Source organism: Mobula birostris, chromosome 21 (genome assembly GCF_030028105.1).
Source record: "Mobula birostris isolate sMobBir1 chromosome 21, sMobBir1.hap1, whole genome shotgun sequence".
Classification (NCBI taxonomy): Eukaryota; Metazoa; Chordata; class Chondrichthyes; order Myliobatiformes; family Myliobatidae; genus Mobula; species Mobula birostris.
Genome location: NC_092390.1, coordinates 20,143,907 through 20,170,765, shown reverse-complemented (window position 1 = coordinate 20,170,765; position 26,859 = coordinate 20,143,907). Strand labels below are relative to the sequence as shown.

The following is a 26,859-nucleotide window of genomic DNA, read 5'->3' as shown; positions in this document are numbered from 1 at the left end:
TGTGGACTGAGAGTGGGTGGAAGTCAGATACAGGAAGGGAGTATTCGCTTTATTGGAACTAATCTGTAGATTTCTCAATAGCATTGAGGTGCAGATCGGGAGGAAGATTTTAGAAGGGTGCTAAAATCAGGGTTGTTGTCATGGGTGATTTCAACTTCCCTAATATTGATTGTACCTCCTTAGTAAAGAGTAAATTGGAAATGCATGTACTCAGAGAAATACGCAATAGAAATGTGGAGGTTGTTTACTGAGCACTTGCTGGGGGTTTTGGTTAATTTGTTCCACTGAGGCAGGGAAAAGATGGTGGGGGGGTTGTGAAGAGGTGTGCCATGGTTGACTAGAGATGTACAATATCTAGTTAAGAGGAAGAAATAAGTATTCTTAAAGTTTGGGGAGCAAGGATCAAACAAGTCTCTAGAGAGATGCCAGGTAGGCAGGAAGGAGCTTAAAAATTGACTTAGGAGAGCTAAAAGGGGGCTTGAGAAGGTCTTGGCTTGGATAATTAAGGAAACTCCCCAAGAGGCTCTGCTAATATGTGAAGAAGTGAGAGTAAGACTGATCAAGGATAAAGAAGGAAGCATCCCTGGAGTCAACATGCCAGGAGGTCCTTGATGGATACTTTGCTTCACCAGTGGGAGGAACCTTGACCTTTATGAGAGGTGTAGATGGGGGAAATGCAAGCACCGTTTTCCACTGAGGTTGGGTGGAACTACAAGCAGAGATCATGGGTTAAGGATGAAAGGTGAGAAGTTTAAGGGGAACATAAGGGGAAACTACTTCACTCGGAGGGCCGTGAGAGTGTGGAACGAGCTGCCAGCACAAGTGTATGTGAGTTTGATTTCAAAGTTTGGGTAGGTACATGGACAGTAGGGATATTTGGGGGGGGGGGGGGGCTATGGTCCCAGTGCAGTTCGATGAGAGTAAGGCAGTTTAAATGTGTTCAGCATGAACCAGATGGGCCAAAGGGCCTGTTTCTGTGCTGTACTTCTCTATGATGAATGTGAGGTTGACATAGAATAGGTTTGTATGCTAGAACATGTCAACATTAAGAAAGGGGAACATTTGAGAAACATATTAATATAAATATGTCCCAGTGGCCAGATGGTATATACCCCAGGTTGCTATGGGAAGAAAGCGAGGTAATAGATTGCTGCATCGTTGGCAATGATCTTTGTGCCTTTATCAGCCACAGGGGTAGTATCAGAGGACTGGAGGATGGCAGGTGCATTTCTTTGTTCAAGAAATGTAATAGGGATAACCCTGGGAATTTTAGACCAGTAGGTCTTCCGTCCATGGCAGGTAAACTACTAGAGAGAATTCCTGGAGACAGGAATTACTGCATTTGCAGAAGTGTAATCGGATTAGGGATGGTCAGCATAGCTTTGTGAGGGACAGGTTGTGCATCACGAGACTGATTGAATTCTCTCTGGAAGTGACAAAGCATATTAATGAAGGCAGAGCAGTGGATGTGGTGTATATGGATTTTATTAAGGCATTTACAAGGTTCCTTCATGGTAGGCTCATTCTGAAAGACAGGATGCATGGAATCCAGGAAAACTTGACTGCATGGATTGTGAATTGGCTCCCCACAGAATGCAGAGGGTGGTAGTGGATGGAGCATATTCCGCCCACAGGTCAGTGACCAGTGATACTCTGCAAGGATCTGTCCTGGGGCCCTTGCTCTTGGTGATGCTTATAAATGACTTGGACAAAGAAATGGAAGGTTGGGTTAGTAGGTTTTCAGATGACACAAACGTCGGTGGTATTGTGGATAGTGTACAATGGTGTCGTAGGTTACAACTGAATATTGTCAGGATGCAAAGTTGGGCTGAGAAGTGGCAGATGGAGTTCAACCTAGAAAACTGTGAAGTAATTCAGTTTGGAAGGTCGAACTTGAAGGCAGAATGAAGGGGTTAATGGCAGGATTCTTAACAGTCTGGAGGAATAGAGGGATCTTGCTGTTTACATTCTTAGCTCCCTCAGAGTTGCAGCACGGTTTGATAAGGTGATTAAGAAGGCGTTATGGTTTGTTGACCTTCATTAGTCAGGGGATTGAGTTTAAGAGCCACAAGGTAATATTGCAGCTCTATAAAAACTCTGGTCAGACCGCACCAGGAACATTGTGTTCAGTTCTGGTCACTTCATTATAGGAAGGATGTGGAAGCTTTCGAGAGGGTGCAGAGGAGATTTCCCAGGATGCTGCCTAGATGGGAGAGCATGTCTTTTGAGGATAGGTTGAATGAGTTAGTGCTTTTCTCTTTGGAGTGAAGGAGGATGAGAGATGACTTTATAAAGATGTACAAGATGATAAGAGGCATAGATAGAGTGGATAGCCAGAGACTTTTCCCCAAGGTGAAAATGGCTATTATAACTTTAAGGCATTTGAAGGAAAGAATGGGGGAAGGGGTGGATATCAGAGGTAGGTTTTTACACAGGGTGCATGGAATGCATTGCCAGGAATGGTAGAAACGGCAGATACTTTGGAAACATTTAAGAGACTGTTAGGCACACTGATGAAAAGAAAATGGACTGACTATGTGGGAAGGAAAGGTTAGATTGATCTTGGAGTAGGTTAATGGGCTGACACAACATTGTGGACTGAAGGGGCTGAACTGTGATGTTTTCTATTCTAAATAATACACTACACCAATCTGAATTAAGTTTCATTTGACATTCCCGGGCCACCACCCTCCAACCCCACATACCAAGCTGATCAGGGTCCTGCTGTAGGTCCTAATACTCCTTTTCGCTGACTACAAAACCATCTATGTTAGTGTCATCCTCAAATGTACTAACTATTCCATGTATCGGCTTGAAATGAGATTGGAGCTGCAGAACAAGCTTCCATTTACTGTAAGTGAATATCAGTGGAGACATTCAGAACCATTTTGCTATTGGGTCTCCAAGAAAGCATGAACAGATTCTAGCTAGAACCAGAGTGCAGGTTAAACTTTTAATATGTACTTTGTGCACAGGAACCTTCTGAGGGACTACTCCTGGTAAACTTCTCCCATACTTCAAAGTCATCGTTATATATGTATCAATGGGCAACCATCGAAATGTCAATTCTGTTTCACTGTTCATAGATGCTACCTTACATGCTGAATATCTCCAGCATTTTGTTTTTACCTTGCATCGTATGGCCTCGTCTACTGAAAATTTGGTTATTTCAGCCGATAATTAATTATGTGTTTCTGTTTTCAGTTCGACAGTTGGTAGCCTGCAGGGCAGAGTTGCATCACTCGAGGTGGCAAATTCTAAACTAATTGAAGAGGTACCAACTTCAAAATTTAAAAATTGCTTGTATGTTCTCCAGATTTTAAATTTTCAAGTGTTTAACCACATTAAAGGTAGAGATTTTATGTTAAATAAAGAGACTTGTTGCTATGGAATGGTGATATTGTAAAGCATTAAGTGGGTTTTAGATCACTTTTCCACACTTTCTTTGAGAATGCACTAATGCAGGTGGGATATAATTTAACACTAGTGCCCGGTGTGATTCATTGCCCTTAAGACGGGCCTGATGCATATCACAACAGTATTATGCCCATACTCTGAGAACAGAAAACAACAACTCCGTGGAATTACAGCCAGGAACATATACTCAGTGACCACTTTGTTGGGTACCTCCTGTACGTAATAAGTTGGCTATTGAGTTTATGCTTGTGGTCTTCTACTGTAGTCTATGCACTTTAAGGTTTGACATGTTCTGCATTCAGAGATGTTCTTCTGCACACCACTGTTGTAACACATGGTTATTTGAGTTATTGTCACCTTCTTGTCAGCTTGAACCAGTCTGGCCATTCTCCTCTGACCTCTCTCATTAATAAGACATTATTTGCCCACAGAACTGCTGCCAACTGGATGTTTTTATGTTGTTGTTTTTTTTTTTTTTGCACCATTCTTTTGTAAATTGTAGAGACTGTGTGCATGAAAATCCCAGTCGATCAGTTTCTGAGATACTCAAACCACCCCATCTGGCACCAGCAATCATTCCGTGGTCAAAGTCACTTATGCACATTTCTACTCCATTCTGATGATTGGTCTGAACAACAACTGTACACTTGTCCATGTCTGCATGCTTTTATACATTGAATAGCTGCAACATGATTGGCTGATTAGATATTTGCATGAACGAGCAGGGGTACCTTAAAAAAAAAAATGGCCACTGAGTGGTATTCATTGCTCTGACTGAATGATATTCATCCGCCCAAATGGAGCCACTGACTATGCTGTGCATCACTTCCAGAAATAATATTTCACATTACACCAGGATTACTTTAACATTCTAGGATTGACACCTACATTACTCCTGTCATCATAAGCAGAAAGTGGACTATCCAGTGAGAGTTACCCAGCATTAAAGCAGGTCATTTTGGCCATTGAGTCTGTGTCAACTTTCAACCACTCGTTTACACTAATTTTGTATCAATTCCATTTAGTTCACCCCATTTTCCTATCAAATCTCCCCACATTCTACCACTTGCTTAAAGGCAGGGGCCAATTTACAGTGACCATTTGACCATCCAATCTGGACAGTGTGGGCGGAAGCCTACGCAGGGGGAGAGGGGGAGGGGGAGTTGCCGAAGCCACTCTACAAACCACGCCACCTGTCTGTCTAGTCCTTGAAAATTCTCAGAAAGCTGGAGCCATTGTTGTGCTTTGGGTCACACATGATCAGGTCTGTGGCCGGAGCCACTGACCATGGACGATGGTGTGTGTAGACACAGTGCTGGAAGTCCTCTGCATTACTCTACAGGAATGGTCTTAGCAAAGATTCCGATTTGACATCTGAATCACCGTCAGAGATGTCTGCACTACTCCTGAGAATACAAACTTGCAATATAAGCAGTCTATATTGTAGCTGCAACGTGCAAGTATGACCCCTGTAGATGGAGACATATATTCAAGTAGGGTAAGTCTGTCTGTCTATAGAGTCGATGCCTATGATACACAAAGATTAGTTATGTTAGCAGAAGCCTGAACTATTGCTGTTTATTTTGAGGATGGTAATGCCAATTTGAAATATTATTGGGAAACCATGGAGTAGAAATGCACCCTGCATCTCCATGTGTGGAGCTCGCTTCATTGAAGTGTGTGAACATATTTGGTGCTGGTCACTGGGTGTCTCGGACTAATTCTAATCTCATATGGCCCTACAGTTTTGAATTAATCCTGATGTGATTCAGTTGTTGGCTCAGGAGGAAGGTTCAGGTGGTGTGTGGGCTTCCTCTTGATTTCTAAAGAGGCTCTGCTAAGTTCATCCTCCAGTCAATGAAGTATTTTGCCCTTTGACTTTTAATTGTACAAGGACATGGAAGTTGTGGAAGATGACGATAAAGAGCCAGGGTGTCAATGAACTTATGCTGAAGCTGCTATTTGATGACTTGGTCCTCTCTTCCTCCCCCCCCCCCCCCCAAAGTTAGCAATTGCCAAGAACAGTATCATTCGGCTGCAAGAAGAAAATCTCCAGTTTCGCAATGAAAATGTTCAGATGTTGATAACAACACAAAAACATCTAGAGGTACGTGTGAGGATGCTAAAGTTTGCATGTTCGGTTTCAAAGTTTCAAAGGTCTGTCTTCCATCCATCATCCATCAGGAGCACTGCATACGCGAGGCCCTTAGCATTGTCAGTGATCCCTCCCATCCATCCAACAATCTCTTTGACCCACAACCCTACCATCAGGCAACAGGTGCCGCAGCATTTAGACAAGAATTGTTAAGATGGGAAGGAGCTTCTTCCCCCATGTCATAAGACTACTGAATTCCCTTGCCACTACTTGGGTCTCATCACTCGTGAAGCAACAGAGTGTTTACTTTTTAAACTTGTGTCCCGAATGCACCTTATTATTTGTTAATTTAATAGTGGTAATAGTACTCAATGTGTTGTGCGTGCGTTATATGTACTGTGTTGTGCACCTTGGTTTGGAGGAATGCTGTTTCATTTGGTGGTATACATGAGTACAATTGAATGATAATAAACTTGAAGACTGTGACTAGGAGGGTTGGAATCGAATATAGAGGAGACCGGACAGCCATTAAGTGACAGCATGGAAACAGATTGTTCAACCCAAAGAGACTATGTTGAACTTGTTGCACCCATTTACACCAGTTCCATGTTATTCTCCCGACATTCCCATGAACCCCTCTAGATCTTATCACCAATATTCACAGGGACACTTTACAATGCCCAATTAACCTGCCAACGTGCACAGATCTGGAGTGGAGGATGTGCAGACTCCATTCAGACACTAGCCAAGGTCAAGTTCAAATCTAAACTGCTGGCACCATGAGGCAGCAGAGCTGCTGTACTTCCTGAATACTCCACATTTCAGTGTTTAGTGTTTGATAGAGAAAACATTGCAACACATTTTAATATTGTAGATTCACTTGTCAGCTGCTTGGGAAGAGGCCATTTCAAGCTTACCCTCCTAACAACAAGATCAACTAGAGTCTCAACCTGGACAAGACTGAAGTGATGATTGTGGACTTCAGGTTGACCATTCCTCACTGCACATAAGCAGCTCCTCCTTGGAGAGAATTAGGAGCACCAAGTTTCTTGGAGAGAATTAGGAGCACCAAGTTTCTTGGTGCACATAACTGACAATCTCACCTGGTCCCTCAACACCACCTGTTTCAAAAAAAGCACAGCAGCATCTCCGCATCCTGGGGAGATAGAGGCAACTGAGTGTCCTAACCATCTACGTCACCAACTGGCACAGAAATTGCAAGGCATCTACAAAGGATTGCGAGGACTGCTGAAGGGATCATTGGGGTCTCTCTTCCACCCTTCAGAGATGTTTATCAGGAGTTCTGCATATGCAGGGCCCTTAGCATTGTCAATGATCCTGCCCATCCATCCAACAATCTCTTTGACCCACAACCCTACCATCAGGCAGGAGATACCATAGCATTCGGATGAGCTGTTAGGATGGGAAACAGCTTCTTCCAGGCAGAAGTCTACTGAGCTCCCTGCCCCTACCTAGATTTCATCACATAGGAAGCACCAGTAGCGATAGACTGTTCACTTCTTAACTTGTCATAAATGTACCTTAGTATTTGTTAATTTTTTTTTGTAGTAATGTTGTTTTTATGTGTTGAGTGTGTGAGCTATATGTACTGTGTTGTGCACCTTGGTCTGGAGGAATGTTGTGTCGATTGGCAAAATACTTGTGTGTGGTTGAATGATAATAAACTGAATTTGAAGAGGTAACACACAAGCTGGAGCAGGCACTGTGGCTGTTCATTACAAATATTTTTGAAGAAATTGAATAGATCTAATTTAACTTTTTAATTTAAAAAATTGATTTAAAACCTTAAAATACAGATTTATTTTTAAAGTACATTAGTTCAAAAATTTACTTGCATTTGCCTTTTTTGAAAAATGCCCTTTGTTTAAGGGCATTAACCTGCATGTAAGGTACTTATGAACAAGACAGAGGAGCATCGGTGGGAGTGTACAACCTGCTGAGGAAAATAAAAGACCAAACCCAGTAAATTATGGTACACTCAGTGTGTATGTTATAGATGCAAGGTGTGCCATGAAGAAACCAGATGAGCTGATAGGTGTGAATGTAGAGTTTTCCAGCATAATGTTTCTAGTTCCAGGCATGATGGAAAGAATGATAAAAAGGAAAGGTGTGGCATACTGCTTGAAGGAACAATCAGAAGTATGAATTCCTAAATAGTGTAGAGGCTCTTTTTTTTTGGATAGAGTAGAACAAGCCCAACAACAGGTGGATAGATAACACATTTCTGGATTAATTTTATGAAGTCGAGCAAGCAGATGAAAGGAGCAGTGGTGGTGGTGTTGAACATAGTTCATTTACGTTTCCCATTGCTATTGAAAAAGACAAATAGGAATGAATCTTCTAATTGGGTTAAGACCAATTTTACTAGACATGAAAGTGATTTAGCAATCATGGACTGGAAAGAACTAGTTATTCAATTTTGAAGAATTTAAAAAAGTATTGTGGAGTTCAGGTTAAATGTGTTACAGCAAAGAGAAGTAATGTGATTGCCAAATCTAGAACCCTCTTGTTGGCTCGGTGCATGGAGGGCAAGACAAGCCAAAGGGGAAGGGTATACTGAGACTTTAGTACAGCTGAATGTGTAAGAATAAGATTAAGAAAAGGAAACAGGAAAAAGGAGGGTTTGTGAAATACTGGTAACTAAAATTTAACAGAATCAGATTTTTATATAGTGTTTACAGAGCAAGAGGATAACCGCAGAAAGTGATGGTTCCCTTTGTCTCCAATGCATGTATAGGCAGTGAGCTGCTTTAGCAAAAGGAAGACTATTCTAATCTGTATTGTTGAACTTGCAACTTCTGGCTGCTCTTTCGTCTAACGAAAGATATTTACCTCTTCAGCTGGAGAAAGAGAATCTGTCTGAGGAACGGGAGACCTGCAAGGGTTGTCATCGGAGCCTGGATGATGTGTATAATGAGGCTCACAGACAGCTGAGAGCAGAATCACGCCTGCGTCAGGTACGTGCTGGTTACGTAAATAGGCTTCAGATCGTGGTTTTCGTGAGTAGCAGCTTGGATTAAATTGGATTTGCACCACCACGTTGGTAGTTGTTCACTTTTGCAGTCTCTCTTTAATTCACATGCTGGAATTGATGATTTTAATATTCTATAGGGGTGAATTACTTGCCCACAGGAAGACAGACCTTGAGAGTGATTTCTATTTATCTAACCAGCAAACTGATGAAACGTTGAGGAGTAATTATGTTTTGAAGATGCCTTTCAATATTGGGAGGGTGTGCAGAATCATAGAAGGAGGGAAACACTGTTTATTCTGAAGTACACACATTAATGCCTTTCTCTGGAAAACCATTATTGGTCAATATCAACAAATGGCTAAGTTCACACAAAACCTTCTGTGTGGCAAAGTACAGCTCCATTGCCATTTTTAACCACTGTCAATGGCCAAATCAACATGAGGGAGATTGAAAATCTGGCCGAGTGGTGCCACAACAACCTCTCACTCAATGTCAGCAAAGGCAAGGAGCTGATGATTGACTTCAGGAGGAAGAAAACGGAGGCCCATGAGCCAGTCCTCATCGAGGGATCGGGGTGGAGAGCGTCAGCAACTTTAAATTCCTTGGTGTCATCACTTCTGAGGATCTAAACTGGGCCCAGAACCCAAGTGCAGTTATGAAGAAAGCATAACTTCCTGAGGAGTTTGTGAAGATTTGGCATGACATCATAACCTTTTACGAACTTCTACAGATGTGTGGTGGAGAGTATATTGACTGGTTGCATCACAGCCTGGTATGGAAACACCAAAACCCTTACACGGAAATTCCTACAAGAAGTAGCTATTCGTATTCAGTCTGCCACAGGAAGAGCCCCTCCCACCACTGAGCACATCTACACAGAGCATTGTTGCAGGAAAGCAGCATTCAACATCAGGGACCCCCACCACCCAGTTCGTGCTCTCTTCTAACTGCTGACATCAGGAAGAAGATACAGGAGCAGTTGTTACCCTTTAACTATCATGCTTTGTATAACTTCACTCAACTTCTCTTGTTCCATCACTGAACTGTTCCCACATCCTGTGGACTTACCTTCAAGGACTCTTCATCTCATGTTCTCGATATTTATTGCAAATTTTTATTATTATTATTCTCTTCCTTTTTGTATTTGCACAGTTTGTTGTGATTTACACACTGGTTATTTGTCGCCCTGTTGGGTGTGGTCTTTCATTGATTCTGTTGTGATTCTTGGAATTACTGAGTATGCCTGCAAGAAAATGAATCTCACTCTGGGTTGTATATGGTGACATATATGTATTTTGATTATAAATTTGAACTTCAAATTAGTTCAGATTTTCCATTTAGCCTTCTGTCTAATTACTCTTCTGACCCCGCACTCTTCACCCTATCACCAACCCTCACCTGTCACCTCTGCACACTACCCTCTCCTGTACATGTTTCCTCTGCCGCTGTCTCTGTCTCACCATCTGCCACAGTGCTTGTCCCTCCCTCAGCACCCGCCACCCGTAAACTGATTGCACGTCGTCCTCCTCTCACCACACTGCTCTCTGGGCTCCCCACCACCATATATTGCTTTTTCCCCGTCTGTTCTCACCTGTCTGTATCCACCTCCAACCTACCTGCTTTAAGGTAACTTTCGCCAGTTATTTACTTAATCCTGCTGGCATTTGCTCTCTTTCCTCCCCTCTCCCCCTCTGTCTCCTGCACCCCATTTCCCCTCTCTTCCTGCAATTTTCCCCTCTTACACTATCTATCCAGTCTATGAATAGCTGACCATGTGGACAGAATGGCCTTGTACAGCAGAGATACAGAGATAGTATTGATATGGACAGAATGGCCTTATACAGCAGGGATACAAAAATAGTATTGATGTGGACAGAATGGCCTTATACAGCGAGGATACAGAGATGGTATTGATGTGGGGAGAATGGCCTTGTACAGCAGAGATACAGAGATAGTATTGATGTGGGGAGAATGGCCTTGTACAGTAGAGATACAGAGATAGTATTGATGTGGGGAGAATGGCCTTGTACAGCAGAGATACAGAGTTAGTATTGATGTGGACAGAATGGCCTTGTACAGCGGGGATACAGAGATAGTATTGATGTGGGGAGAATGGCCTGCTGTACAGCAGAGATACAGGGATAGTATTGATATGGACAGAATGGCCTACTGTTCAGCAGAGATACAGAATTAGTATTGATGTGGACAGAATGGCCTTGTACAGCGGGGATACAGAGATGGTATTGATGTGGGGAGAATGGCCTGCTGTACAGCAGGGATACAGAGATAGTATTGATGTGGGGGGAATGGCCTTATACAGCAGAGATACAAAAATAGTATTGACGTGGACAGAATGGCCTTGTACCGCGGGGATGTAGAGATGGTATTGATATGGACAGAATGGCCTTGTACAGTGGGAATACAGAGATGGTATTGATGTGGGGAGAATGGCCTGCTGTACAGGGATACAGAGGTAGTATTGATGTGGGGGGAATGGCCTTGTACAGCAGAGATAGATGGTATTGATGTGAATGAGCTTTCCTATCTGGCAGGATGTGGAGAGTGACCTGTCGGTGCAGATCAACATGAAGAAGGAGATAGAGATAGCGATGAAGCTGTTGGAGAAAGACATTCATGAGAAGCAGGATGCTCTGATCAGTCTCCGGCACCAGCTGGACGAAGTGAAGGCCATTAATGTGGAGATGTTTAAGAAACTCAAGGTAAGTTGTTTGATGTTGATAGTTGTTGCTATCTAAGTAAGAGCTTAATAATTTTTTTAAAAGCATTGCAAAACTTTATAAATAGCAGGACAGTAACTGAATGTTTGGGGAAGTACATGCTGCCCACTGCATTTGGCTTTTCTTATCTCCCTTAAGCTTGTGTATTGCGTACTTCAGGTCAGATGGCATCAGAAAATAATTAGAGTAATGCAATTCTAATTGCATTTTGAACTATTTTTACAGTCAAAACTGTTTAAAATTTAATTAGAAGCTGAACCAAGTAGGCTCCACACTTGCAGGATGAGGGAGCAGAAAAGCTACCTGGTTCACTTTCTATCGTACTGGTTGCAACATGGTACAGCGGTAATGTCACTTACTAACCTTGATCATTACTTTCATAATAAACCTGAACATTGGGTAAGGTAAGCCCAGAGGGTGAAAGTTTTGGGAGTCCTGAGAAGGGGTTAAATATCTTCAGATCTGGGATCTCAGTGTGCCTCAATTTCTCACACGTTTACAAATTTTCCTTTAATTAAACAAACCCATCCAAATTTGCATTTTAACCTCTCCCAAAGCTGTGCGTACAATAGAACAACTTGTTCTCTGAAATAAATGTTTCTGCAGGTTAACATTGAATTTATTTCACTTTAAAAGTAGTCCTCTGTTTTGTTCATCTGTTACATGAAAGTTGATCAAAGCCATGGATATGATAGGGTCTTTTAAGAGCCTCTTGGGTAGGTACATGGAGCTTAGATAAATAGATGGCTATGGGTAATCATAAGTAATTTCTAAAGTAAGTACATGTTCGGCACAGCATTGTGGGCCAAAGGGCCTGTATTGTGCTGTAGATTTCTCTATGTTCTATGTTCTGTTATGAGTTTCTATAGGACGATGGAATTTGTAGTTCTGTCACCTTTCATTTGTTTCATTCTCGTGAGTGTATCCTCGTCCCAGATAATTATAAATATAATTACCGGATACGTTCACTGGTGTTCGGCATTTCTGCACCTTTAAGTACCTCATAGTCATGCCAATACCATATAGGTGTGTTAAGTGCTGTTGAAGCAGGCATCTATAAAGTAGCAAGGCAACATCATTATTTTTGGTCCAAAACTGCAATCTTTTGCTTAATGCTGTCCCGACCCCCCAGCCCCCCTCCATCCCCAGGAGTGCTTATTTTTCATAATCCACTTAGTCCGCTGGGTTGAACAGCCAAGTATTTGTCTGTACACTGAAAAAAGGACTTGGGAACCTGGCACAGGACCCCCTCGGTGCAGTAGATAACCCCCTTTAATGTTGGTTCCATTAGTGCCATCGTATTGACTGTGAGGTGAGGTACCAGTGTTTTGACTTTTCATTGCATTTCAGCAGCAAATCTGTAAGAACTGCTGTGACAGCCCTTATTCATTGTTGATAGGATCTCCAGAACTCTTATGGCAACCGTGACACTTTCTTTTGATTCAAGCAATCTGTTATTTTATCCCCTTTATTTATTTATTTCATTTTAAATTTGGATTTACAGCGCAGGCGCGCGCACACACACACAGACTCTCTCACACAGTCTCTCTCTCTCTCTCTCTCTCTCTCTCACACACACAGACACACATACATACACAGACACTCTCTCACACAGTCTCTCTCTCTCTGTCACACACACACACACACTCTCTCTCACACACAGACTCTCACAGTCTCTCTCTCTGTCACTCACACACACACACACACACAGACACACGCGCGCGCACACACACACTCTCACACAGACTCTCTCATACAGTCTCTCTCTCTCTCTCTCTCACACACACAGTCTCTCTCTCTGTCACTCACACACACACACACAGAGAGCTATGAATCTGGCAAGATTTTGGTCATCCCCTACCAGCAGCCTCAACACAAATGGAGAATGGAGCTTGGCATCAGTTCCCACACCAGACTGGCAGAGGGAGGAATAACCAGTGCTTCTGCTTCCATTTGTTATTGAGTGATCCGTGCAGGCAGTTGTCAGACTTATTGCTGATTTATGCCCTGCTTGCTGGTGTTGAATATCTTTCAGTCCTGGAAATTGACAAAAACACTCTGTGCAATATCACTGAGCATTGCAGTGAAATGCGTTACGTATTTGATAAAGGCATCTGGAACAAGAATTTGTTGCATCTTTTTCTTCCTAATGCAAAGCATGAATCAGTCAGTGTCGGTCTTCTTGAATATTATCAGACCATTGCATTTATTCAAATGAGAGACTGCTGCGTGGAAAGTTCAAAATCCAAGTTTATTTGTCACATGTACATCGAAACATACAGTGAAATGCGTTGTTTGTGTTAGATCCGACACCACCGAGGGTGTGCTGGGGCAGCCTGCAAGTGATGCCACACGCTCCAGCGCCAATGTGACACGCCCATCTTGACATTAGTTCAGTCCTGATGAAGGGGCTCGGCCCAAAATGTCAGCAGTTAATTCATTTCCATAGATGCTGAGTTCCTCCAGCATTTTGCATGCATTGCTCTTGACATTAATGGCAACGTTTTCTCTTGCTTACCTTGAGGAAGATTGCCAGAAGCAATTCTAACCGATGAATATTCAAGTCGAGGTGAAGTTTAGTGGCTTTGTGGCTTTCTTTGAGTTTTTACTTTCCCAATACATTTAGTTAGAGTTTAGTGACTGCTTAAACCCTAATGACATCAAATCATGTAAAATATTACTCAGATTTCTGTGGTTCCAGGGTTCTGAAGATGGTTTGAAGCAGAAAAGTGAACTGATGAGTCAACTGGAAGAGAAGACTAACCAAGTCACTGCCGCAATGAAGCGAATGGAGCAAAGGTACGATTTCGTAGTTCCATAGTTCCACTTCCTTCCCTTCTCCTTAGGTTTAGCTGAGTATCAGCCTCTTGGGTGCTGACTCCTGTCCCTCATCAGGCTTCTCAGATGTGACCTGCGATAAGCACGGTGTCCAAACAGCAGGTACTGGTGTCTTCACTGGACCATGCTCTCCTGGCTTAGATTGTGTACTCTTCAGCTGCATCTGCCAGCAACATCTTCATTCAGTGTCACCTACCCTTTCCCCCGTAACGTACATCTGAATGAAGGTCCAATTATCAGGAGCAGGCGCCTTAGCCATCTCCTCCTCCAGCCATCAGACCCGAAAGGACAAAGGCTATGGTTTTAGCTGGGCACAGATGAGAACAAATCTGAAATCTGAAATGTCCCCGGCGTGTGGCTCTGGATTACTTTGAACAGAGAGACCCCCCCCCCCACACGATATGATTTAAGTAACTGTCACTGTAAATGCTTTGAAGTAATTTTGTATCAGAGAAAAGGTGTTCTTTTATTGCAACTACATAATGTCACTTCAGTTACAGTTCCAATTTGCAAAATTGCCAGAGTCAGATTTATAGACAACACCATTGACCCAGGCGGGTGTATCCAAGTACCTCTGGTCTTGGTGAAGTAATACCCATAGCTTGAGGCTTTGTGTGTGGAGGTGGCAGAATTAAATCCATCCAGTAATGTTTAGTTGGGTGTGATTCCATGGAATGTATCACTGGTTTCTGTATTAGATCCTAGTTGCTGCTCACAGCTTATATTTACCATCTTCATGTGATGTCCTCCTGTCTTATCCATTACTATCTTTACTTTTTATATTCAGATTGTTAATATCTTTAGAAATGTTACTGCTATTAACATCTTTTTCTTTCTTCCCCTTTAATTTTCATTTATGTTTTCCTTTCTCTACCTATTTGCTTCCCCAAATTTGTCCCTTTATTTTGTGACCCCTACCAAGTGACAAAGATTTAATAGACCAAACACGAACTATCATAGTCACTTGTTTGAAGTGCATTGGTAGACAGAGTAACATGTAGAATTGCTTTTGTAACCAGATAACTAGCAGCAAGCTAAGAGAATAACCTTAAATTGTATTCAGAAGAACTGTGTAAGAGCTTAAATGTCTAAAAGGATAGTGTAACCAGCCAACTATTCCTTCAAATACTCAAATTTATCTGTCCTACCTGTTTATTCTTCCACTCACTCACTCTCTTGCTTCTTTCCTCTCTTCTTTCTGCCTCAGTTTCCCTAGCCTTTGACCTCAGCCTCCGTCCCCTCCCCTGCCCTCGCGCCTCTGTCCCCCTCTCCCCCGCCTCAGCCCCCTCGCCCCCCCGGACTGTGGTCCCTCGTTCTTCCCTGCTTTCCTGCCTCTGTTCTTTCTCTCCCCCTCGGTCTCTCATGCCTCTTTTCTGTCTCTTCTTTCTGGCTACTCCAACTATTGTCCTTGGAAACAGTGCTGTTTAATTGACTTTTCAGTACAGCAAATGAGTTGGCACATCACTGTTAGAAACCCAGTGATAGTAATGAAATAGTGATACATTATTAAATAAGAACGAAGTGTGAATTGTTTTGGAGTATGGAAGCGTCTCTATTTCCATGTGCCTCCTGCCCTTTCCCTTCCATCAAGCTGAATTCACAGATCTGGGAAAATGTGGGATAACATTTATCAAGTTTCTGCAAGTTGTATATTGTACAATCTTGACCTATGGGCTCCTGGTGTTGGAAGAAATGAGCATTTATTTGGTTGGAGAGATGAAGTGGACGATGTTGGTGGGCCAGCGCTTGTAGGAACTATTTGGAAGTTGAGTGTATTCTATCAGTCCTGATTTATCATCATGAGAGAGCCAGCCTTTGAGCTGCTCTGAATTTCTTAGTGCAGTTAAGGTTCTGATCAATGGTGGCACCGAATCAGAGCTTTGGCAAAGATAATGCTGTTGAATATTGTGTTTGCAGGTCGTTGACGATGACGATGGCGATACCATTGCCTGAGCTCTGTGTGGTGTGAATATTACTTGTCCATGCCTGAATGGATTCTAGTTCATGCTGAGGGCAGGCATGCATGTTGTGCTCTTTCAGGAGTTAAGAATGCACTTGAAATCGTGTATTCATCAGCAGGCACCACTGTTTCTGACCTCAGGAGAAGCCGGGTCAATCATAAAGCAGCTGAAGGATGTTGGCCATTGGAGCTGAAATCTGTACGTTTATCCTCTGTGTGGTACCTTCTTAGCTATCCACCCCTCTGCCCACTGTATCCGCATATTCTCACTCCTTTCTCGCTTCCTCCTTCCCACTCTGTTCCCCTCCACATATCTCCAATTTCGCCTGCCACACTCTCACTTTGACTCCATTCCCACTCATCCTCTTGCATGCATCCTGTTCCCCACATCCACTCTTCCGGTGGTACACCAGAGGCGTAACGAATTACTATCAGTAACAATGAAAATGAATAAGTAAATGGTGCGAAAGAGGAACGGTGAGGTAGAGTTCATGGACCATCCAGAAACTTGATGGCAGAGTGAAAGAAGCTGTTCGTAAAACATTAGTGTGGATCTTCAGGCTCCTGTACCTCCTCCCTGATGGGAGTAAAAAGAAGAGGGCATGTCCTAGATTGTTAATGTCCTTAATAATGAATACTGCATTCTTGAGGCAAAAGATGTCCTCAATGGTGGGGAGGCTTCTGCCCATGATGGAGCTGATTGTGTCTACAATCCTCTGAAGTGTCTTACGATACTGTGCTTTGGAGCCTTCATACCATGTGGAGGAGGTGGGTCAGAATCCTCGCCACTGAAATTTGCAAGTATAGTCACTTGTGTGCCTTCATCACAATTGCATCAGTATGTTGGGTTCGGGATGGACGCTGTGAAATGTTGATAACCGGGAACAGAGCCACTCTCCCTTTCCATTGCAGACCCTTTGATGAGGATTGGTGTGTTTCCCAAACTTCCCCAACATGAAGTCCTCAATCAGTTCCTTGGTCATGTTGATGTTGAGTGCAAGGTTGTCACTGCAACACCAGATCTCTTTCACTCTCCTACGCCTCCTTGTCACCTTCTCAGATTCTGCCAATCGCTGGTGGAGAGCGAAAGCATTGACTATAGAATGTGGGAGATGTAACGTGCAGATCAGATTAACAAGTCCAGTTGATCAGTGCTGTACTCCCAGAGGGTGTAAAAAGAGAAAATAAGCATAGATCGGTAGTTGATTGATGTAATCAGAGAGATAAAGTAACCTGAAGTTGTGGAACTTAGCATTGAATCCAGAAGGCTGCAGTGTGCCCAAATGGAAACTGGGGACTGTTCCTGAAGCTTGCGTTGATCATCAGTGTAACAGTGGAGGAGGCTGCAGACTGATGGGTCAGAGTGGGATGGAGAATTAAAGTGGCAGGCTCTGGGAAGCTGAAGGTTGCCCTCCTCACCACGTTCTCTCCACCTGTGTTTGGTTTCGTATAGTGAGCACCAGATGCAGTATACCAGATTGGAAGAGGTGAAAGGACAGGAGTTACTTCACCTGAATTTGCAAAGGGAAGTGCTGTCAGGAGTTGGATGGTTGGCAGAAGTAGAAGATGTATAGATAAGGCCCCACTGAAAACTGAAAGCCGAGAAGAGGGGAAGATGGATCTGCTGATGTAATTTCTATGAAGCCACTAAAAATCTGTTGGAAGATGGAGGTTAGTGAGGTGGAATGTGAGGACCAGTAGAACTCCATCCTTGTTCTGTCCCAGGGAAGAACAGGGTAGAGGATAAGATGCAGTCGAGGGATTTGTAAATAAGAATAGAGAGAAAGCCATCGTTTAAGAACATGGCACCTGTATCGGAAGTCTCATCATTGGAGCAAATATGACCAAGACTGAGGAACCTAGAGAATGAAAAGTCATTGCGGAAGGCAGAATGGCTGAACAAGTCATTCAGATAGCTGTGGGAGTTGGTAGGCTTGCAATGAATGTTAATAGCTAGATGGAGACAGACGCCAGAAAAAGGAAGAGACAGGGACGGACTGTTTGAAGGTGAGAATAGAGTAGAAATTGGCAGCAAAGTTAATAATATTATCAAGTTCCACATGAGCACAGGAAGCACCGTCAGTCATTGATGTAATGGAAATTAGGGAGTGGGCTTAAATAAAAAAATACTGTTCCACTAATCCCACAGAAAGACAAGAATATCCCACACCTTTGATCTACAGAAAATGAGTGGAGAGGGAAACGTTGTTCATTGAGAACAGGTTCAGCCAGGTGAAAATGGGGTTGATGGAGGGGCAATGATTCAGCCCCTGCTCAAGGAAGTGGGATGAAATTACAAAAGTACTGTACACCCAAGGTAAAAGATTAGGACCAAGGATTTGGAAAGAATCAAAGTGACATCTGAGGTGTTTTTTTTTTGAGAATAGGGCTCATGCCAAGCCAGACACAGACACTGATATGCACGTGGACACATACAGACAGACAGGCGCGTGCACACACGCACTTATCTGCTGTGCTTTTCAAAACTTGTGCATTCTGTGTTTTCTCTCTCTCTCTAACTGCGTGCATTTACTCATTGAGCAGATAAGTGTGTTTACAGCGTATCCCCATGGTCATCGTCATTTTACCTATCAGACACACGTCCTCTTCCATCCACCTTACAGCGTATCCCCATGGTCACCGTCGTTTTTCCTATCAGACACACGTCCTCTTCCTTCCACCTCACAGCTGCTTTCGAACAGTCTCCTTGGCAGTTCTGAAGAAGACCTGAAGCATCTGTTCCCAGAGAGGTGACCTGTACAGGAGGGATGGGTTGTACTAGGACTGGAAGGAGCAAGGAGATATGCTCGTGTTACTCAAGGAGGCTTTAAGCTAGATTGGTGCAGGAACAGGATCCAAAGTGGCAGAGAATCAGATTGGATGCTGAAAGTTGAGACAGAATTCAATAGGAAGCAGAAGTAGCTGATCAGAAAGTGGAGGGGCTAGGGGAAAGTTGGGTATCGTGACCACAAGTTTGTAAGGAAGGACTGGCAGGAGCAAAGTCAGATACACAACAGGACCGAAGGTTGAAATGTGTTAATTTTAATGCAAGCAGTACTATGGGTAAGGGAGATGAACTTAGAGCGTGGATAGGTACATGAAGCTATGATGTGTGGTCATTACAGAAACTTGGTTGAGAGAGGCTTAGTTCTGGCAGCTTATTGTTTCAGACGACAAAGGGGATAAAAAAGAGGTAATAAAGGACAGTATTAGAGCTATATTCAGGGGGCTTACCCTCTGAGTATGTATGGGTAGAACTCAAACATAAGAAAGGTACAATCATTCTGATGGGATTATAATACAAACCACCCCTCCCCCCCCCCCCCCCCCGAGGCTTCGGGACGTTGAGGACCCAATATGCACATGGATTAGGGAAAGGTATATAGAAACAACAGGGTAGTTGGAGTGGGTGACTGCAGCTTCCCTAATATAGACTAGAACCTCCTTCGTGCAAGAGATTTAGATGGGATAGAATTTGTTAGGTGCATCCAGAAGTATTTATTAAAACAGAATGTAGATAGTTCGACTAGAGGAAGGGACATACTGGACTTGCTGTTGGGGAAATAGCCCAACTAGATGACTGACTTGATAATGGGAGAACATTTAGGAAACAGCAATCTCAACTCTGGACCTAGCAGAAAGTATTAAATTCATGGAGGGCAAATTACGAGAGCATTAGGCAGGAACTAGGGAGAGTTATTGGGAAAAGCTGATTTTGGGCAAGTCCACATCTGACAGGTGGAGGGTGTTTGAAGACCAACCATACAGAGTAAAGGACAGGTATGTTCCAGTTAGAAGGAAGGACAGCAAGGTAAGGGAATCTTGGATGTCAGGAAAGAAAAAGAAGCATATCGAATGGGGTCATTGAGGATTATAAAGAAGCCAGAAAAGAACTCAGGAAGGGAATTGGGAGAGCCAGGGGGGCTGTGGAAAGTCGTTGCGAAGGACACGGTGTGGGAGAGATTAGAGGCACAGCAGGCCTGCTGGAATCTGTGCTAGGTTGGGGGCTGCCCCCCCCCCACCAAACCTGCTCTCCTGTCAGTGCTGTCTCCAGAATCCCCTCCCAGGAAGATGAGCTGGATTGCCTTCGGCTACAGCTGTGGGAAATGAGAGACTGCTGTGTGCTTGTTCTTGCAAAAACATGGCTCCAGGACAACATTCCATGCGCCGTCAATCTTCAGGCCATGTCACTCATGCTGTGTGCTGAGTGTGACTGTAGGTACTGTGGTTTGCACTTTGGCCCCAGAGCAAAGCTGTTTTGTTTAGATGTACACGTGAGCTTAGCTGAGTGACAATTAAACTTGAACTTAACCGCTCTCACATATAGAGGGATCTTCAGTTCCTTGACAATGACACAGAAGTTGTGTGGGAAAGAAGGCAAATGGCAGTCTTGCCTACACTAGTTGAGGCATTGAGTCAGGAAGTTATGTTGCAGCTTTATAAAGCTCTGGCTAGGCTGCATCTGGAGAATTGCATTCAGTTCAGATCTCCCAATATAGGGAGGATGTGGAGGCTTTGGAGAGAGTTCAGACGAAGTTGCTGCCAGAACTAGCAGGTGTGTACTTTAAAGAGAAATTAGACGAACTAGGGTTGCCGTCTGTTAAGCTGTCAGGAGATCTAATAGTAGTTCATAAAATTATATGAGGCACAGAAAGCCTGTATTTTTTCCCCTAGTTAAAATGTCTGTTACTAGAGTGCATGTGTGGAGGAAGTTTTGTTTTACTCTTAGTCCTAGAATGTGCTATCAGTGTGTTGGGTGTCTAGGGTGCACTGTCAGTAGTAGTGGAGGCAGACGTGACAGAGGCGTTCGAGGATTTGAGATCCTCTGTGCAAAGTAATGCAGAGAAAGGAGAGATATGGACCATATTCAGACAGAATGGATTCAATGTGGTTATCTTAATTACAACAGGAGGTAAAGGGGCCTGTTACAGTTCTGTACTGTTCTGTGCTCCAGGTGTAGCCTGACCCACCAAATGCTTTTGAAGCATTTTCTGTTTTTGTTCTGGTTCTGACAGGGAACTTTGTTCTTCCTTTCCACGTATGTATGTATAGATTGGAGTCATTGTTATAGTCACATTGCCATTACTTACAGGTTGGGGTGGTATGGTAGTGTAGTGGTTAGGACAACACTTTACAGTACCAGTGACCCGGGTTCAATTCCTAACACTGTAAGGAGTTTGTACGCTCTCCCCGTGACCGTGTGAGTTTCCTCCGGGTGCTCTGGTTTCCTCCCACAGTCCAAAGACGTACTGCTTGGTAAACATAGAAACATAGAAAATAGGTGCAGGAGTAGGCCATTCGGCCCTTCGAGCCTGCACCGCCATTCAGTATGATCATGGCTGATCATCCAACTCAGAACCCTGTACCAGCCTTCCCTCCATACCCGCTGATCCCTTTAGCCACAAGGGCCATATCTAACTCCCTCTTAAATATAGCCAATGAACTGGCCTCAACTGTTTCCTGTGGCAGAGAATTCCACAGATTCACCACCCTCTGTGTGAAGAAGTTTTTCCTAATCTCGGTCCTAAAAGGTTTCCCCTTTATCCTCAAACTGTGACCCCTCGTTCTGGACTTCCCCAACATCGGGAACAATCTTCCTGCATCTAGCCTGTCCAATCCCTTTAGGATTTTATACGTTTCAATCAGATCCCCCCTCAATCTTCTAAATTCCAACGAGTATAAGCCTAGTTCATCCAGTCTTTCATCATATGAAAGTCCTGCCATCCCAGGAATCAATCTGGTGAACCTTCTTTGTACTCCCTCTATGGCAAGGATGTCTTTCCTCAGATTAGGGGACCAAAACTGCACACAATACTCCAGTGGTGGTCTCACCAAGGCCTTGTACAACTGCAGTAGTACCTCCCTGCTCCTGTACTCGAATCCTCTTGCTATAAATGCCAGCATACCATTCGCCTTTTTCACCGCCTGCTGTACCTGCATGCCCACTTTCAATGACTGGTGTATAATGACACCCAGGTCTCGTTTCACTTCCCCTTTTCCTAATCGGCCACCATTCAGATAATAATCTGTTTTCCTGTTTTTGCCACCAAAGTGGATAACCTCACATTTATCCACATTAAATTGCATCTGCCATGAATTTGCCCACTCACCTAACCTATCCAAGTCACCCTGCATCCTCTTTGCATTCTCCTCACAGCTAACACTGCCGCCCAGCTACGTGTCATCCGCAAACTTGGAGATGCTGCATTTAATTCCCTCATCCAAGTCATTAATATATATTGTTAGGTGGTCATTGTAAATTGTCCAGTAATTAGGCTAGGGTTAAACCGGGGGTTGCTGGGTGGTAAATTGAGCAACTTTCTTCGAACCGGACTCTCCCACCACTGTTACTGAATCAATAGCACTGCTGAATTGTGAATATTTAAAGAGAGTAGGGTTGCTTTTAATTGCATTAAATTATGGAACCTTTAGTCTGAATCTTTGTTGAATTTGTTGCATCAGATTCAAATACTTAAGTAGTTCATAAATGAAAACAGTAGGTAGCTGTTCTATTAATCAGTAAGTTTATGACTAACCTGTTTGTACAACTGATTCCCATATAATCTACTCCCTTATAGTACTTGATGCCTCTGCACCCGCTGCTCTCTGGCGATGCATTTGTAAAGGTTTACAGTCTTCCTTATCATACCAATCCCTTTATTACAAAACTACACTTCTTGTAGTCACCAAGGATTCTGCAGATGCTGGAAATCTTGAGCAACACACACAAGCTGCTTGAAGAACTCAGCAGGTCAGGCAGCATCTACGGAGGGGTATAAACAGGCAATGATTCCGGACGAGACCCTTCATCAGTCCTGTTGGCATGGGTACCTCTGTAGTTCTAGGTTCTGCTGTCAGGAGGAGCATTTTCATAGCATTTACTGAGTGAATCAAAAACAGTCTGTGCTGTATGACCCAATGACTTTATGATCAGCATTCATTCTTCAAAACTTCAGCCCAACCTTCTTGATCTTTCACCCGAAAGCTTAATTCAACCCAGGAATCAATCTGGTAAGGCTTCCCTGTGCTGCCTCTTAATCAAAGCTCTGCTCAGTACTCTGGGAGTAGTTGTATTAACATACAATTCAGTTTTTGCAGGACTTGCCAATATCTGTACTCTGTTTTGTAATAAAAGCTAGTATTATATTTACCTTCCTGGCTGCTTTTGTTATTTTTCTTCATGTGTGAGTTGGAGCTATCTGAACACCAACATTTTCACACAATGTCGATGATCTTTTCTGTTCTTTCCACTAAAGCTCACATTATTTTCCATCTGCTATCTTTTGCACACTGTCAATATCCCTGCAACATCGTGTGTGCTCTTCACAACTTGCTCTTCTAGTTTGTATCATCAGTAAGCTTAAATGCAATGCACTGTTATTAATATAAATATATAGGCAGACAAAATTGAAAAGGGTGAATACAGGTCTGAAGAGGTTGTATTTGAATGTGTGCAGTATACAGAATAAGGTCGATGAACTTGTAGCACAGTTGCAGATTGGCAGGTATGATGTTGTAGGCAAAACGGAATCATGGCTGAAAGATTGTAGCTGGGAGCTTCATGTCCAAGTGTACACATTCTATGGGAAGGACAGGCAGGGGGTGGCGTTGCTCTGTTGGCAAAAGATCAAATCAAATCATTAGAGAGAGGTGACGTAGGGTCAGAAAGTGTTGAATAACTGTGGATAGAGCTAAGGAACTGCAAGGATAAAAAGACCCTGATGGAGTTGTATAGAGACCCCAAACAGTAGTAAGGATGTGGTCTACAAATTACAACGGAAGATAGAAAATGCATGGCAAAAGGGCAATGTTACAATAGTCATGGAGGATTTCAATATGCTGGTAGATTGGAAAAATCAGGTTGGTGCTGGATTCCAACAGGGGGGAGTTTCTAGAGTGCCTATGAGATGGCATTTTAGAGCAGCTCATTGTTGAGCCCACAAGGGGATCAGCTGTTCTGGATTGGGTGTTGTGAAATGAACCGGAATTGATTAGAGAACTTAAGGTGAAAGAACCCTTGGGGGAAAATGATCATAATATGATCAGATTCATCCTAAAATTTGAGAAGGAGAAGCTGAAGTCAGATGTATCAATATTACAGTGAAGTAAAGGGAATTACAGAGGCATGAGAGAGGAGTTGGCCAGAATTGATTGGAAAAGAACACTGGCAAAGCAGCAATGGCTGGAATGTCTGGAAGCAATTCGGAAGGCACAGGATATATATGCGTCCAAGAGAGGAAGATGTATTCTAAAGGCAAGATGACACAACCATGGCTGACAAGTCAGAGCCAACATAAAAGCCAAACAGAGGGAATATAATAGAGCAAAAATTAGTGGGAAGTAGAGGATTGGGAAGTTTTAAAATACCAACAGAAGGCAACTAAAATCATCAATAAGAAGGTAAAGGTGGAATATGAAAGTAAACTAGCAAGTAATATTAACAATGCCAAAAGTGTTCTTCAGATACATGAAGTGTAAAAGAGAGGCGAGAGTGGATATTGGACCGCTGAAAAATGATGCTGGAGAGGTAGTAATGGGGGACAAGGAAATGCCAGATGAACTGATTAAGTATTTTACATCAGTCTTCACAGTGGAAGACATTAGCAGTATGGCGGAAGTTCCAGTGTTAGCGGTCATAAAGTGTGTGAAGCTACCATTACTAGAGAGAAGGTTCTTGGGAAACTGAAAGGTCTGAAGGTAGATAAGTCACCAGGACCAGGTTGTGTATACCCTTGTGGCTGAAGAGATTGTGAATACATCAGTAATGATCTTTCAAGAATCACTAGATTCTGGGATGGTTCCTGAAGATTGGAAAATTGCAAATGTCACTCCGCTCCTCAAGAAGGAAAAGAAGTAGAAGAAAGGAAACTATAGGCCAGTTAGTGTTTGACCTCATGGTTCGGAAGATATTGGAGTCGATTATTAAGGATGAGGTCCCAGGGTACTTGGAGGCACATGATAAAGTAGGCAGTAGTCAGCATGGTTTCCTCAAAGGAAAATCTTGCCTGACAAATCTGTTGGAATTCTTTGAAGAAACAACAAGCAGGATAGACAAAGGAGAATTAGTTGATGTTGGCTGCTTAGATTTTTAGAAGGTCTTTGACAAGTTGCTTTACAGCACCACAGACCTGGGTTCAGTTCAAACACTGTCTGTAAGGTATTTGTACATTCTCCCCATGACTACATGGGCTTCTGGGTGCTCCAGTTTCCTCCCACGTTGGAAAGATGTATGAGTTAGTCAGCTAATTAAACGCACACAGTAGTGAGTATGGCCTTGCCATCTGCAACATAATGTCCCTGCTCCGATACTCAGTGCCTTGACATGAAGGCTGCTGTGCTATCTGCTTCTTTCACAATCACGTTTACCTGTAAAGTTGCTTTCTATACACTTGTACTCCGAAAGTCCCTTTATACCGTTGCACTCCCTAGTGCCCTACCAGTCTCTGTCTAAGTCCTACGCTGGTTTGACTTTCCAAAAAACATCACCTCACGCTAATCTGCATTGAAATCTATTTGCCGATCCTCAACCCATTTCCCTAACTGATCAAAATCCTTCATAATCTACAGTAACCTTCTTCACTATCAGCAACGCCCCTCTAATTTTGCATCATCCGCTTGTTCTAACTTCTAACTTTCCCTCAATCCCTCCAACTGCTAACCTGCTACTGCGGTTCCAATCCCCTGTCGTGCTAGTTTAAACACTCAAACGGCAATAGCAAATCTCCCAGTGAGGATATTGGTCCTCCCCCAGTTAGGTGTGATCTGTCCTCCTTGTACAGGTCCGACCTGCCCTGGAAGAGAGTCCAACAAGCCCTTCCCCCTGCACCAGCTTCTTAGCCACACATCGAGTCTCCGTATTTCTTGCCTCACTTAGCCTGTGGCATGGGAAATGATCCTGAGATTGCAACTCTAACTGCCCTACTTTCCTCCTAAAGCACAACATAGAACTTGTTCTAACTTCCTAGGTTTCATTGCAGAATCTTACCCCTCTTTGTACCTACTGTATATCATTGGTACCACATGGGCCACAACCTGTGGCTGCTCACCCTGCCATTTTGCAATGTTCTCTGCCCGCTCAGAGATATCCTTGACCTGGCAACCGTGAGGGAACATGCCATCCTAGAGTCCAGCTCTTAGACACAGAAACGTCTGTCTTTGGCCCTGACTAAAGTCACCTGTCGCTATTGCTTGCCTGGACTTAGCTCTGAACTTCTGTAAAACGGAGCCAGTCATGTGCCACTGAACTGGTTGCTGCTGTAACTTTTTTCCTGAGTAACTATCCACCATCCCCCCTCGCAAATAGTATGCAAAGTGGTATTGCTATCTGACACTGCTATTCAATGCTATTTCCCTGTTCACTTCAGCTAGCTCTCCTCTCACTTCATTGTAAATGAATATATTTGATTTCAAGATCCTACCTTTGGACTAATGTTAATTGCTCTCAAACTGAATGAGAGGTTCTTCCATGCTGTGATCACTCTGTCATAAAGCTTCCTTTGTAGTGAGCTCAATAATTACCTGTGACAAAATAGCCTGTGTATTGTCGGAAGCTAACTTGAATTCTTTTGATGGATCTGTTGTCATGACTTCCTCTGTCAATTTGATATGGCAAATTTAGGATTAAAATTGCCTCTGGAATTACATTACCTTTGTTATGAGTTTTATTTTTTGTTTATTCTTTCTAATGGCTGGTAGAGAAAGGGGAGCTAAAAGCCGCTGTCTCTGCTGGATGTATTATTTCATATCGCAATCAATTTTTTAAAAAATTTCTAAGGCAAGATCATTCCTCATTCTGAAATGTTTCTAATCACACTCT

The 26,859-nt window shown here is 43.1% G+C and overlaps 1 protein-coding gene across 4 annotated transcripts in view; it reads left to right on the top strand.

Annotated features, from left to right (window-relative positions):
- rufy2 (RUN and FYVE domain containing 2) overlaps nt 1-26,859 on the top strand; it is a 70,468-nt gene that overhangs the window by 27,980 nt on the left and 15,629 nt on the right. For 3 of the 4 annotated variants that reach the window (XR_011882690.1, XM_072239126.1, XM_072239127.1), the window contains exons 8-12: nt 3,205-3,274; nt 5,423-5,524; nt 8,374-8,490; nt 11,060-11,227; nt 13,947-14,044. Coding sequence is in view for 3 of the 4 variants with exons in the window: in XM_072239126.1 (XP_072095227.1) it covers nt 3,205-3,274; nt 5,423-5,524; nt 8,374-8,490; nt 11,060-11,227; nt 13,947-14,044 (555 nt within the window). In the remaining variant the exon portion in view is untranslated. Of the gene's footprint in view, nt 1-3,204; nt 3,275-5,422; nt 5,525-8,373; nt 8,491-11,059; nt 11,228-13,946; nt 14,045-15,005; nt 15,812-26,859 lie in introns of those variants that run through there. The other variant, XM_072239128.1, reaches the window with a different exon arrangement.